Here is a 16226-nt window from a genome sequence, read left to right as displayed (position 1 = left end):
GATAAACCAGGGACATTACTCATAGATCCAGGCACCGGGACTGTGGTAATCATCTTATATTTGTTATCCTCCTTCCCTCTAAAAGCAACTTTTCAAATTATGCTAATGATTCACAATGGCTCTGGGGGTTGTTACCAGAGCCCCACAGGCTGTTACATTTTCTCACCCTCAGCACTTGCACCTCCCCCTGCCTGAGGTTTTAGCACACAGTGGGAAGTGCTGATACAGCAGGTGTGAGGGTAAGACTGTAAAGCAACAACACGGAGGGGCTCTGGTAACTCCTCTAGGAGCACATCAGCTTATTTACATAATTTTAAAAGTTGATTTTAGATTTAAAGAGGCCTTGGATAACAAAGATAACCGCGGTGCCTGGGTTAAAGGACACCTGCTGTAACACGGCTGCCTGGAGCTGCTGTATCTCTCCGATACACACACACATGCACACACAGGCTGCAGGGGGCGTGGCCACCAGCACCAGGAAGCACATCATTATACAGCCTCACACCATTATACAGGCTGTCAGTCATGTGTATAGGAGTATCTCATACACACAGGCTGCAGGGGGCGTGGCCACCAGCACCAGCAAGCACATCATTATACAGCCTCACATCATTATACAGGCTGTCAGTCAAGCACTGGGGGTGTGGCTGTGCCTCCCACTCATGAATAGAGTGAACAGCTTGAATATGCTAATGCTTCATTGGACATTTCATAGGTCATTTGCATACAGCTTTAGGACCTCATTGCTTAGGTTTACAGGCATGTAGAGGGACAATGAAGGGATAGAGGCAATGCTCTCTAATGGCAGTTTATGAAAATATATCTAGTTTAGGGGGTTTATTTTGCATGACGGGTTCTCTTTAAGTAAATATTCCCTGGATTATTATAATGGATTTTGATTTGATTTCCTTTTAACAGTGCTCTGCTGCAGCCACCTAGGGGCGAAGTCTAGTAGTTGGGGGCCCGTATTTACACAGTTCAGCATAATGCTACAGAATTGTACAGATTTGGATTTTGGGGTCCAGCAGCTTCAGGTTCTGCTTTTCTTTGTTAATGTATGTACCCCGCCCCGCTTCAATTCTGGATCCTTCTTATCCAGAGCAGGGAGCAGCTAAGAGAATATCATTTAAAATAGGCAAAAAGTGTTCTAACCCCTATGAAGTGTTGTTGTATGACCTTGTATTCAGTCGCCATGAAGCTACTAAACGTCTGCTATGATTTTACAGGATATGTGGTTACATGACCTTGGCAGGGGTTAGGGAGTGTTTTGGCAGTTCTTGCTTTTAATATGTTCCCGTTGCATCCTTTTGGGTCATGTCAAATTTTTTAGTTTTTCTTTTTAAATTGCATCGTGACCCGCATCTCTCATGTAACGATACGCAATGATGGGTCCTCATTAGGGAAATAGCTGAAACCTGACGTACGGCTTCAGTCTCCGCAGACAATGCTGCCTTGTAAGGCGGCCAGCTTCCGGAGTAACCTGGTGCTACTACAAGAAGACAAGGGACGGGATTTTCACCAGTAATATTGTGACAAATTCTCCAAATTCTCAATTCCACCTCCCCATACATAGTCCCTGTTGTCTTCTAAGCCAGGAAATGCAACATTTTTAGCTATGGATTTTTATGGGGTGCAGTATGACTTCTGTGAATGCCCTCACTGCTCCCGGTTCCTCTCCTGCCTCTCCATGTCCTGACACTGGTTGTATGCATTGAGATCAGGAACCAGAGCAGAGCGCACGCAGGAGAGGTAAGTACTTGTCAGCTGTACTTTACGGCCCCCTTTACAAAATATATCTAGCAGAGACCTTTTCATGACAAAATAATAAACTTAGTGCTCACCCCCGGTGCCTCTTCTCCCCTGGCTCGTCTTATCCACTCGGCTCCGGCCTACTGGCAGTGCAGGCGGAGGCTCGTCCATGCTCTCTGCCCGCACCCACACACTATGACACAGATGTTGTGTGGTTCAGACAAAACTTCGAGGTTTGTGGGTTCTCCAAGTCTGTTCCACTGGGGATCCAGGTTTGGATGTGATAAAACATTGGTTTAAGTGGCACTGTTTTTGGTAGGATGAGGCGGGTGGAGGAAGCTGCCATGTTTTTCTCATCAATGCTTCAAAGCAGTAAGGTAAAGCTGTGTGTGGAGAACACCACTAACCTTTGTTTTTTGTTTTTTTGGCATTTCAGTAAATCTCTTGAGGACCGGCTGAAGGTAGAGGAGAAGATGGGCACCTTCAATGTGTCTGACTCAGCCGTGGGCAGCAAACAGTTAACATTCCAGCTGAAGAAGGTAAGAAGTGGAGAAAGAGTGAATTTCTTGTATTTGTGATCTTAGTGTAACTTAAATAATTGATTTTTAACAATATTTATGAGGTAAAATTCCTAACTTATTTTAAAAAAATTATTCATTATCTGCCATTTTGGCAACCATTTTTATGCATATGAAATAAAAAATGATCTAATATTCAGGAAACGTATCATAAGGTCCTGGCAGGGTGATTGTTCATGGACATGGCTACATATGCGGCCATTTTATGGTTGGGAATGTCTGACTGATGAGGTAAAATACAGGAGGCTTCACTGTATATATCAAGAAAGCGGAGCAGAACTATTAATAGATGGATAGTGGTAAATTACCTCATATCCTGCCCATCACACACATTACAAAAAACATTAGGTAAAGTGGCCGACCCCTTTAATCATTTACTCATGGCCCCTAACTCTGTGTATTTGCTAGCAGTATGGTGAGGAGAATTGGGGAGCACATGACTGGAAGATCGGAATAGTCTATAAACATGGGGTCACATAAATCTGCATAAGGTCTGTAGACACAAAACGAGAAGAATTTTTTTTAATGAAATCAGAATTTTAAATCAGAAAAAATGTGTGGTTTCATGCTTGTGTCCTTGTCAGACATGGAGATTTTAATATATATATATATTTTTTTTTTTGGGTAACAATTTAATATTGTATAAGCTGATGGATGATGATGAGTGATCCTTCCTATGAGGGACAATGATCCCCGTAGCGGCGATTCATTCATCTTCTCCCCTCTCATCCGATGACACGTCTCTTTGACTAAGCATTGCTGCACGACTTATATTTAGCACGCAGGGAATTTGATCATGCATCGGCTTAAAGCTTTTCTTAGTAAGCGGCCACTGTGCGAGCCGGGGTAAGACACAGCCCTGGTCGAGCAGATGGCGCGCCACCCAAATGAATGATCCTCTCCAGTTTCAAGTTCATTTTTGTCTCCTGTTATATTTGTGGAAGATCGTGATAAAAATAGGTCCGAGTAAAATGCTACAGGGGATAGTAAAGATTTTTTATTTTTTAACGATTATATGATCAGGTTATTGGTGTGGATATTATGGAGTGGTACCATACAAAGGATCTACAAATTGATGGGTTACTATGTAATACATGCACCCGATGGGTCTAGGTGATCATTAGCGAGAGGCTCTGAGCGGGTGACAAGCTGCAACCCCCTTCCCAATTCATAGTAGAACAAAACTAGAGTATCTGAGCACCCATCACTGCCCCCTCATTTAAGATTAAAGAAATTTTACCCAAATTCGACCATAACGCTCAGATCTTTTACAGACCCCGGAGATTGTCCCAGTGTTATGTAACACATAAGTCCCAATGGTTAGGATATGGGACTGGAGAGAGGGACAAAGATCTTAAAGAAACAATCAGGGACCTCTGGATTTGTCCTGATCCCTCATTCCTTTTATTTCCTATTTCTTTTGGAAACATCAATGTGTCTTTTGTTACTTCCAATAAAGCTTCATTGAATGTGAAAGAGAGAGTTGAGTAGAGGCGTGAAACAATAGAGAGAGAGACAATGATGGGAAATAGACCACGTTGGGAGCGAGAGACAATCCAGAAAGGCTGAGGAGATTATGTAGACCGGGATTGTCAGACTACTTTTCACCAGCCACATCAGCCTCATTGTTGCTTTAAAAGGGCCGAATGTCGCTGTAGCACTTTATAAATACATTCCTTAACAGTTAAAGGACACTAAGTAGACTTGTCTTATAATTGATGCTTGCGACCTCTAGGGGATGATGCAGTCTCCAGCTTGTAATGCAGGGTGCCCGTAGACCCAAGATTATCCAGTTTTAAAAATATGTAAATTAGTCTGAGGCACTCTGGTCTCTTGTCACCCGAGCACCTCATGGATCCTCCTCTCCTTAATTATGCACGCTTCCCGGTTCATTGATATTCACCTTTCCCCAAAGACAACTGATGACGTCATCCGGCTGTCTGGAAATCGTGTGCATGCGCAAGAACCTCTCCCTTGTGCAGCCTCGTGGCTTAGCAGTGCGGCTGCACAAGAAGTCCATGAGCAAGATTTCCAGACAGCCAGACTACGTCACCGGCTGTATGAGGAGAGCAAGCGGACAGAGGGCTGAAAACTAATAAACTGGGGGCGTGCATTAGGGAGCGCAGGGGCAATGAGGTGCTCAGGTGTTGTGATATTTGTAAAACATTGTTTTATCAGGACTATGGACACTCTGGATTAAGTTTGAAACGGTTGCATCATCCCCTGGGGGTAACGAGCATTTATTATAGGACAGTCTACCGCCGATAATCTGGTGGTAGATGTTCTTTTTAAGTGAGCTGTTTTATTAGTTACATCTTTACATTATTAACACTACGATCAGCCCTTTGAGGGCAACCACAAAGCTAAACATGTTGTTCGATAACCTGAGATACCGCCATTGCCAATGTGTGCCCCTACTGTAGCCAATAGTCACAGTCCCTCACATAGCAGCAGCCAATAGTTACAGTGCCCCCACACAGCAGCCAATAGTTACAGTGCCCACACAGCAGCAGCCAATAGTTACAGTGCCCCACACAGCAGCAGCCAATAGTTACAGTGCCCCCCCACACACAGCAGCAGCCAATAGTTACAGTGCCCCCCACACACAGCAGTAGCCAATAGTTACAGTGGCCCCCCCACACAGCAGCAGCCAATAGTTACAGTGGCCCCCCACACAGCAGCAGCCAATAGTTACAGTGGCCCCCCCACACAGCAGCAGCCAATAGTTACAGGGCCCCCCCACACAGCAGCAGCCAATAGTTACAGCCCCCCCCCCACACAGCAGCAGCCAATAGTTACAGTGGCCCCCCCACACAGCAGCAGCCAATAGTTACAGGCCCCCCCCCACACAGCAGCAGCCAATAGTTACAGTGCCCCCCCACACAGCAGCAGCCAATAGTTACAGTCCAGTCTCCTGACTAGAGAATCATGTAGGGGCTGGGAAATGTGCTGGATTTGGCCTGTGAGCCTTGTATTTGACACCTGTGAGATAGGGGGAAGATAGATCATGGAGAGCGAGTCTCTACCATAGTTTATGTACTCAGCAAATAAGTAGGGTTGTTATGTTCCTATCCACACATGGCGTAAAAGGATTGATAAAACCCATTCAGTCTCGCCACCGATTTCACTCTTTGCAATTTAAAGGGCGATATTGGTTGCCAATTTCGAACATAACACATTGTCGTGGGCTTTATCCAATATCTCTGGAGCAGACGGGTACACCATGGAAAAAGAGCGATTCATTGTCAATCCACTCTCTATATACACCCCCAGTCACCAAAACCCTGTGACCTCTTACTTCTGCTCTCGGTGACGGATATTCTTTGTCTTAGGGCTGAATATGTCATTGTAAGGAGGGAAATGATGAGATTTAGGATAAGTGTTTCCAGTTGGGTTTTGTTTGCAGGGTGTCTATGACAACAGTGACAGCTGCTCCTGTCCGCTACCGACATAAGATCACCACCAAACATGGCGTGGAGTATATAAGGAAACTGCTATAGCTGACCCCCGACTAAACACTCCCCAGACGTCTCCATACCTGATGAGGAAGGTCTCTAATCCATGAGAGCGGATTATGGGGAGATGTATAGTAATTCCCATGTATCTGTAACACAATATTGTATACATACATACATACATACATTCAGGTGTGTGGTCATTTTGCTAGCGGTAGAGAACTGACTAGTTGCTTTGGGCAACCACTATTGACTTGGGGAGTTTTTGCCCTTTCGTAACCAGTCATAAACTTTTGAAGAAATGTGCAAAAATAAAAGTCTTTTTCTCCATTCCATAGTTTTGATGGTTCCTTCTCATTGTAAATTTTCTCTTTTTATAAAATTTAATTTTAATCACCTTTTTTCCCCTGTTTTTTTTTTTTTTCCATAGTCTGAACAACAGAGGAAGCGACAAGAGGCTGAGAAACAGCACAGAGAAGAGAGGAAGAAACTGCGCCGCTCTGCTGGACACCTGAGGAGTAAACCCGGCAAGGGCAGACCGTTTCACTAAGAGACTTGACATCCTCTGGATGCACAGATTTTTAGAGATCCGTTTATACTTTATACACCGATGCCGTGATGATGTGTGTGGGACATTTGTTTTCAACATGGTCTCCCTATAGCACCAGGGCCTTGTTGACCTGACACCAGTAATGAAGCATTGTACGTCGTTGTGCTTATAAATAAAGCTTCATTTTATTTTCTATTTAATTTTTTATTTGGTAATAAGTTTGTTTATCAGTAGTGTTGATTTAATTATTTTTCTTCAAGCTGTTTTTTCCTGAAAAAAATATAATATTAACCCCATAGCACAATAAGACGTACCTGTACGTTTTATTGCGCATGGGGTAGTATGAAGAGGGTTCACGGGCTGAGCCCTCTTCATACACGCCGGGTGCTTGCTTCACAATGAAGCAAGCACCCGTCGCTAACACCCGCGATCGGTGCTTGTACAGATCGCGGGTGTTAACCCTTTCATCGCCGTGGGCACCGCCATCTTGGCTCCGATCGCCGCTCCCCGTGACGTCATCGGGGAGCGGCGATCCGTTGCCATGACAGCCTCGGATCACACAATGATCCGAGGCTATCATGTTTTAGACCATCTATTACAATGTGCGATCTGCACATTGTAATAGATGGTGTGCAAAATCCCCATATACTGCCATACTGTAGTATGGCAGTATATGGTAGGATCAATCAGACAACCTAGGGTTAAAGTACCCTAGGGAGTCTGAAAAATAGTAAAAAATTTTAATAATAAAAAATAAAAAATTATATTAAAAAAACCTAAAAATTCAAATCGCCCCCCCTTTCCCTAGAACTGATATAAATATAAATAAACAGTAAAAATCATAAACACATTAGGTATCGCCGCGTCAGAAAATGCCTGATCTATCAAAATATAAGAATGTTTTTTTTACTGCGTTTAACCCCGTAACGGAAAATAGAGCCCAAAGTCGTAAATGGCATTTTTTTGCCATTTTGAAAAATATAAAAAATTCAATAAAAAGTGATCAAAAGGTCGTACAATTCTAAAAATAAAAGCATTGAAAATGTCATCAAAAGTCGCAAAAAATGACACCACCCACAGCTCCATACACCAAAGTATGAAAAAGTTATTAGCGCAAGAAAACGGCAAAATGAAGAATTTTTTTTTTGTACAGGAGGTTTTAATTTTTGTAAATGTATGAAAACATTATAAAACCTGTACAAATTTGGTATCCATGTGATCGTATTGACCCAATGAAGAAATTAGACCTGTCATTTGGAGCGCACAGTGAAAGACGTAAAATCCACGCCCACAAGAAAACGGTGCAAATGCGTTTTTTCACCATTTTCACTGCATTCAGAATTTTTTTCCCGCTTCCCAGTATATGGCATAGACAATTAAATGCCATCACTATGAAGTGCAATTTGTTACGCAGAAAACAAGCCATGACACAGCTCTCTACATGGAAAAATAAAAAAGTTATGGATTTTTGAAGGTGGGGTGTGAAAAATAAAGACGCAAAAACGAAAAAGGGCCTGGTCCTTAAGGGGTTAATGACTTGTCCAAAGAAGAGGTCATAAATATCAGATTGGTGGAACCCAGCAACCTCAAAGATCAGCTTTTCTGATAACAAAATGGTACAGGAAGCAGACGGCTCCATTCTCCTTGTAGTGGCTGAACCAAGTCACTACAGGATCGTTTCCATTCAAAGAATAAAAGCTGGTCTGCAGTAACCTGCTATGACCACTACACACAGAATGGAGCTGTCTGTTTTGTTTATCATCTGGAACACATATTTTCAGTCCTCGACTTACAAACGACCCCCAGTTACAAACGGAATAGTCTGCACCGCTGTGACCTCTCTGGATGCAGGTTAGTTACTGTACTTACTACTGCAATGATCAACTGTAAGGTGTCTGCAATGGAGCTTTATTGTTAATCATTTGTCAATTTTTAAAATCCAATTGTCACAGGAAGCAAAAAAATTATTGTTACACTTCCAAAATATACCAGCTCTGTCTTGGATACAAATTCCGCTTAAAGGGGTACTCCAGTATAATTTTTATTCAAATAGATCATTCAAATCTAAAATAATATGTAATTAGTTAAAATTTAGCTCCCCATAACAGAAAAATGCTGTGGACATACACTATACACGTGGCCCTTTAATCCGTCTGTGACTTTGTCCCTGTGGAGTAGACACAGGACAGAAGATGGCCGCTGGTCACATGTCCACATCACATGTCCTGCACCGGCCTGGGCAGGTCATGTTATCATCACTATGTTTGGCTGTAGTCGGTTGGTTGCAGTGCATCCAGTATGGCCAGTGTTGTGGTGAGACATCATCTCAGTGAGGTCATGTGCAGTGATGGTGGTTACACATCATTACTATGGTAACAGAGCAGGACAGTCTGTTACATAATCACTGGAAGCAGTGCATGAGAGGATGGAGCTGAGAACTGGGATCATGGGAGTTGTAGTTTCCAGTGGCCGCCATCTTGGAAATCACTCTGCCTACTTTAGAAAGCCCATAACATTTTGTGAATCATAAAAGCAAACTATTTAAGCTCAATTTTTTTATTAACCTTTTTTTTTTTTTTTTTTTTTAATTCGTTTATTTATAGCATTATGGGGTTTTGTTGTTGACATTTCCGGAATACCCCTTTAATAATAAAACTTGTCCAGGGACTGTTTGTATAGGTGCCAAGCCTATTCCCCGTTGTGTTTGAATTGCATTTCAAAACACCGTTCAAACGCCACCCACGAACAAGGCCTGAGATGGCAGCATCAATGGACTGTCGGCAACTGCATGCCCTTCCTGGTTTTTGTTGACTGCAATATCTGCTTATACTATAAAGGATTTTCTATGTAAAAAAATTGGAAAGACCCTACTGTGATGATGTGTAGCAGGGTATTGATGGAAGGACATAGTCCTAGTCAAAGCCAAGCCTATTCCATCCTGTTAGGCTGCATTCACACCTTGTTTTATGCATACATTCAGTGTATATACGCCAGGAGAGCTACCGGGGTATACGCTGAACGTATACATGGACATGTGCTGGTCAGTATATGTAGCATCCAGCAGAAACACGGGATGCAGCAAGCTACATCTCTTCATCCTGCTTCACAGTGACGAATATGCTCAGCGGGTGCCATAAAAGCCTAGAAAGGGAATGCAACTGTATTACACTCATCCGTGATGGATCAAGGATTTCTTTAACATCCACTGATTGGGTCCTTGCGCTTCCAGGTTTGTCTATTTCATGACCCAGTGTGGTGGCATCATCCAGAAAAACAACTTTTGAAGTGACATGTAATTTGATTATATAAAGTTGAGGAGGCGGAGAGTTTAACACTGAAGTCAAGCTCTCCTGACTTCACTATAATAGATGGTCCTGCATCCAGACACCTCACTAACAATCACTAAGATCTCCTTCATTCGGAGGTGAGGAAAGCTTGACTTCAATGCTGCGCTCTGTGCCTCCATGACTTTATACAACCAATTTACATCTCACTCCAAAGTTGATTTTCTAAATGATGCCACCACACTGGGTCATTAAAGAAACAAGGTGTTTCTTTAATGTGGAAGATGTTAATCTGCTTTACAACGTAATGGTTAATTAGGTCAATATCTGATGAAAAATCAGAAATCTGTTCCCTTAAAGTCTTGGCGATGCTGTTTAGTAAAAAAAATAAATCAGGAACTCCTTACACCCATAGATTGCTATCAAGTATGATGATGTTGGTCCATGCCCCTGGACTTGGCACTTGTGAAACTGCCCTAACTTTACAGTTTCCATTGACTTTGCAAAAGTGCTGTGCTGTTCTTAAGTGACTGAAACCTCCCCAGCAGCAGGTTATCCACATGAAGGCTAAGAGGGTGACCCTATCAGCCATAGCAAGAGAAGTTTGTCATTTCAAGTCTGTGATTTCTTGAATACAGGCGGTCCCCTACTTAAGGACATCTGACTTACAGACAGACCCCTCTGACCTCTGGTGAAGTCTCTGGATGCTTTACTATAGTCCCAGACTGCAATGATCAGCTGTGAGGTGTCTGTAATGAAGCTTTATTGATAATCCTTGGTCCCATTACAGCAAAAAATGTTTAAACTACAATTGTCACTGGGGCCAATTTTTTTTTTGTCTGGATCTACAATTATAAAATATACAGTTTCGACTTACATACAAATTCAACTTAAGAACAAACCTCCGGACCCTATCTTGTATGTAACCCGGGGACTGTCTGTATTGGATTTTTACAATGTTACAAACTCATTTAAGTTCTCCATAAAGGCTGGTCGCTCTCAAAAGACAAATGCAAGAGAGGACAGAACAATGCAGACAATCTCCATGTTTCAACACTGGGGAAAAATGAGTAGCAACATTTTAAGAGCATTTGGACTGAAAGCCCAAACTGCATTGACTATTAGCAGAAAGAATCACAAGACTAGAATCACCTTTGCTAAGGAGCATGTTGTTAACAGAGGAGAAGCAAGCCACAGTTGATATTGGTGATTAAATCAAGTTCAATTTATTTGTATCTGAATGGAAACATTATGTTCTGGCGAACAACTGGCGAAAAACTTGTACCGGTAGTGTGTAATGAAGTCAGTGCAAGGTGGTGGAGGAAGTGTTATGGTTTGGGGAATGTTTTCTGCAGAAGGAGTTAGACCTCTCATACAGCTACATGGCAGAGTGAATACAAGTAGTTCTTTCCTTGCATTCATCCCTCAATCAGCCAGCAATTTTTATGCTGGACAAGGCCCCATGTCGATCAGCAAAACTGTTAAAGCAGTTCCTTGAAACGGCAAACGGTGAAACAACAAAATGACGAAAGCACCAGAGACCTGATATAAATCCAATAGAAAACTTATGGAAAAACCCTGGTGATGAAGTTGTCCAAGAAACCAACACCGAACTGTGGAAGAGACTGGAAGAAGAGTGGACCAAAATCCCAACAAACCAGTGAGACTAGTGATGTCCTATGCCTGCAGATGTGATGAAGTTAATCAAAACCCTCTGTTGTAAGGACACTCACGCCTTCACCATGTTGGGAGTGTGACTTGCAATTCCCCCACAGCATTCTGCACTTATGTTTTATTACCTTTTGGCATAGAGAATCACTGTAAAGCAGTGTTCCGCAACCACCCAAGACCAATACTCGCCTTCCCCTGGAGTTGCCATCTCTCCCTTCACTTTTTTTCTGCGTTAATACACGGCTCTATAGACAGCACACATGGTGATGTCATCACATCATGATTCGCAACAATAGAGCCAGGCATTAACGCGGAAGAGAAGTGAGAGTATAGAAGACAACTTCAGGGAAAGGTGAGTATTGGAATTTTTTTTTTGAGAGAGGGGCTGAATGCTGTAGGAAAGGGGACATTGAGAGAGGAGAGCAGCTGCAGGAAAGGGGACATTGGACGCAGGGGGTGGGACAGCCACGTAAATGGGGACTTTGGAGAGGGGCAAGCTACAGGAAAGGGAACAATGGAATCAGGGGCAGCAGCAAACAGAAAAGAGGACAATATAAGCGGTGAGACACTTCTTTAGAAAGTGGAACAATATAAGCTAAGCTAGGCTAAGCTGGAGAAAATGTATTATCACTGCCGGTCCCTGGGCAAAAAAAAGGTTGGGGACCACTGCTGTAAAGGACATGAATTTATACCATCCTTATAACTGAGCATGGAATACGCCTCATCAGCTCTCCAGCCTGGAGCCACTTATAAATTCCTTTTCCTTCAGAGGGGGAGATCACAATATGAATAAAACAGAAGGCATCAACCTGGCACAGAGAGGACTGGCCCTGTGCTTACCAGGAAGGATCTCGGGCGCTCGTGCCAAGCCTGATCAATCTCTGGGCCTCTGGAGGACTGCAGCTCATCTGCAGCACTTAGTGACAGTGCACTTCACTCTTCTCTGTATGATATGGATATTATTATATTAGGATTATATTAACCTCTGTATAGTTTGTATTTTTATGTTGGTGGTGGGGGGCTTGATTAAAAAAAAAAACATCCTGTCTTACACCAAGTGTCTTCAATCTTTGCCTCTGTAGCTATTATGAAACTTTAACTCCCAGCATGCATATATTCAGGAGGTTACTGTGGAGTCATACTGTCACAATCCTCCCTGTTGTAAGAACGGTAAGGTTTGTATCAAGGATTCTCTTCCAAGAAGGGATCACAGCTTCAAGATATCTCCATCCCCCCTCCAAACACCTGCGACCAGTCACACAACCGCTTGTTCTGCACCCTTTAGTATACACCATAAAGACGGGAGGTAGATAGGAAACATCCTCTCCGGGTATAAAATATTTCACAACCCTCATCCTTTCCAAAACCTGTGCCAAATTATAGGTTACAGTATCCGGCATATGTCTCAGGATGAGCTTCCTACTTTGTATGAACATTGACGTACACAAAAATAATTCTATTCAGGATGCCTGCAGTGTGATTTGGGCTGCTGGGATAGTGGCGTTCCTTCATTCAGCGCCTCTGATAAATCTGTCTAGTCCGTAGTTTATAGGTTATAATCGAGACAAAACTAGTTAGTTTGCCCAACGTCTAGGAGACAGGTTGTGGGTCGTCTTTAGGATTGTGTTGTGTAAACTTTATCCCTCTATACTAATTTTGGCTCGTTCAGTGTTTGTTTCCATAGAGGTTAAAGAGAACAGAGTCGGCTACTACTAGCCAGATACAACCAGATGTCTCCTGCCTGTTTAATGTCTTCCACGCTGTATTGCTGTGACTACTACTACAGTTACGTAGCCAAACACCTCCTGCCTTGTTTATCATGCTTGGCATGGGTACCAGGGCCCTCTCTGTGGGCACCTAGGCCTTCATCCCAGCACAGAGTTCACCAGAAAGGACTCAATGTTTCCTCCTGTGCTGTCTGGGATTGCAGGAAGAGTGAGATGGTGCACAGGGGGTCCGATTATCATTGGAGCTCTTGTTCTGGGTCCCCAAGGGAAGCTCCAATCATACTTTGGATTCCCCCTCCATCTTTCAATGATATATTGGTGTCCTCCCCCTGCCGATATTGTTGAAAGCTGTGGATCAACATGAAACAATAATTTAGCATGTACCATAGCATATACACTCAAGTATAAGGTATAAGCCGACCCGAATATTAGCTGAGGCACCAAATTTTACCACAAAAAAACTGTAAACACTTATTGACTCAAATGGGTGGGAAATGCAGTGGTCACAGCCTTTGCCATTAACAAAATGCACCAACAACCTCCCCTCACTAATGAAACGCCCAGCAGCCTCCCCTCACTGATGAAACGCATCAACAGCTTCATCTCACTAGAGAAACACCCTGCCGCCTCTCCACTAATGAAATGCACCAACAGCCTCCCTTCCCTAATGAAATGCCCAGCAGCCTCCCGATTAATGATACGCCCATCAGTCTCCTCTCACTAATGAAACGCCCAGAAGCCTCTCCTCACTAATGAAATTCCCAGCAGCCTCCCGATTAATGATACGCCCAGCAGTCTCCCTCACTAAGGAAATGCACCAACAGTCTCCCCTCACTAATGAAACGGCCAGCAGCCTCCCTCACTAACGAAAAGCACCAACAGCCTCCCCCAGTAATCAAATGCCCAGCAGCCTCCCCTCACTAATGAAACACCCAGCAGCCTCCCCTCACTGATGAAATGCATCAACAGCTTCCTCTCACTAGGGAAACACCCTGCCGCCTCTCCACTAATGAAAAGCACCAACAGCCTCCCTTCGCTAATGAAATGCCCAACAGTCTCCTCTCACTAATGAAACGCACCAACAGCCTCCCCCAGTAATCAAATGCCCAGCAACCTCCCCTCACTAATGAAATGCACCAACAGCCTTCCCCAGTTATGAAAAGCCAAGCAGCCTCTCCACACTAATAAAACGCCTAGCAACCTTTCCTCAATAATGAAACGCCCAGCAGACTCCCTCACTGATGAAATGCACCAACAGCCTCCCCCATTAATGAAACGCCCAGCAGCCTCCCCTCTCTAATGAAATGCACCAACAGACTCCCTCACTAATAAAACTTATTTTATATAAATACTCAAGTGTAGGTTGAGTGGGGATTTTTATGCTCAAAAGTTGTGCTTATATACTTAGTTTATACTTTATACTCAATTATATATGGTAGCTGCTTTCCATGTTGACACTTTGCAATAATTAAGCAGGTTTTGGGTTGCAGAGAACCAATGACTACTAGGACGTAGTCATATACAGTCAGAATACTCTTCTTTATGGGGTGGTAGGAGTACAGCTCCATTCAGATCTAAATTATTCAGGCAAAAAAGAAACAGCGACCAAATCTCAGAAGTTTTACCTGTTACTACATCTAAATAAACTTAATCTTAAGAAATGAAAACCTCACTAATATGTAGATAAAATATAATATATACAATTTTTTGGCTTTATATTTTTGGGAGAAAATAAAATAAAGACACCATCATCATCAAAAATAAAAATCTGAGCTCCCAAGGGTTTCCAAACCTCACAGGAGACAGCTGGTTCTTTAATGGAAATTTCTAACTTGCCCTCAAATTTTGGGAACATGGAAGTTATTTTCAAGGCCGAGTCCTCTGGTCTTAGAGTCTCGTCTATTCTCTCCTTCAGCCATTTCCTGAACAATTTCACTACCCGATGAGTCTGAGATGAGCTCTAAATTATTAATGCTGCTGTTTCCATGTATTAAGTCAGAACATCTTAGCAATCTTTGCCATCAGCAGTTATCTGGCTCTGCTTGTACTGTCCTGCATGCGCGTCCTACTTCTCTAAAATAATAGATAAGAAAGTTACAGAGTAACTCGTAATAAGCGCAATGTACTAAGCGTTAAACTGGGTCATGATTAATACAAGAATAGTGAGGCCATAACGTGAAGATAAGTTTCTGTTCTGACTTGTGTTAGTTGCACTGCTGTGACTAATGGGGTTCATATGACTTATAGGGGGCACTCATGTCTACTAGCATTAGTAAAAGTAAATGGAATTTATTGAGAGGGGTTGCATTGCCCCACTTACGGTAAAGGCCTTAGGTGAAAACATGCAACCGCAATTGGTTTCGGAAAATCCATTTAATTTGAGTAACTCCATGTTTTTGCAGTTCCAGGTCTGTTTCATATCATGTCTCATTGCCAGTAACAGTAATATTAATCCCCCCACATATTTTTGAACCTGATTTTGGTTCATCTATCGTATGGTGCCTCCCGACTTCCTCTCGATTCATCTCCTGGCAGATTTTATAAAGTTCGGCTCCAGGTAAGCTGGAATTTAACTTGTCGATCCATTAATTCCACATGCATGTTAGCACAAGTTGAACCTGCATGATATAGTTGAGGGACATGTTAGTTGAACAAAAGTTCAGCCAACTTCTATCTCATATGGATGCGGGGCAGTGCTAAGGCTAACAATGAGTAGCGTTTTCTTACCCATGTCTCCTGAACCAGAGATAACACCTTCTTCAGTCCGAAGGATCGTTGCCAGTTATTGGTAATACTTTCCTGTGTGTGCATGTAGCTTGATCTGAACTCTAGTTTCCTGACTATCCCTGATTTTGTACTGTGCAGTCACCTTGTTGTGACCTCTGCTTGGACTTTGACTATTCTCTGTTTTAATTTTACCCGATTGACTTGGCTAGCTGACTTTGCTCTGTATGTTCACTTTCGTATTCTTCAGTGTAGGGAATGTTTCCCAGTTATTGTCTGTCATTTACAGCAGTTGTTAAGTATGTACGGACATTTTGATGCAGTTTAGTAACAGGTCTCATTACTCCTTCCCAAAACAAGGGAGGTGTACAATCTCAGTGTGTCATGGTGTGCCAATTACTATTGCCAAATGACTGGCACATGTTACGCTCCCTCCCAGATACTGTATATTACCAGAAGGTCAATGTAAGCTTAACTGAAGCTTTAGA

General features: G+C 42.8%; 1 protein-coding gene across 1 annotated transcript in view; it reads left to right on the top strand.

Moving 5' to 3' along the window:
- NOL10 (nucleolar protein 10) overlaps positions 1 to 6532 on the top strand; it is a 42934-nt gene extending 36402 nt beyond the window's left edge. Inside the window, exons 20-21 of the mRNA XM_072143583.1 lie at positions 2186 to 2288; positions 6213 to 6532. Coding sequence (XP_071999684.1) covers positions 2186 to 2288; positions 6213 to 6332 — 223 coding nt within the window. The 3' untranslated portion in view covers positions 6333 to 6532. The remainder of the gene's footprint in view (positions 1 to 2185; positions 2289 to 6212) is intronic.
- Positions 6533 to 16226: the final 9694 nt, after the last annotated feature.

This window comes from Engystomops pustulosus, chromosome 3 (assembly GCF_040894005.1).
Source record: "Engystomops pustulosus chromosome 3, aEngPut4.maternal, whole genome shotgun sequence".
Lineage (NCBI taxonomy): Eukaryota > Metazoa > Chordata > Amphibia > Anura > Leptodactylidae > Engystomops > Engystomops pustulosus.
This window is presented reverse-complemented; position numbering and strand designations above follow the sequence as displayed.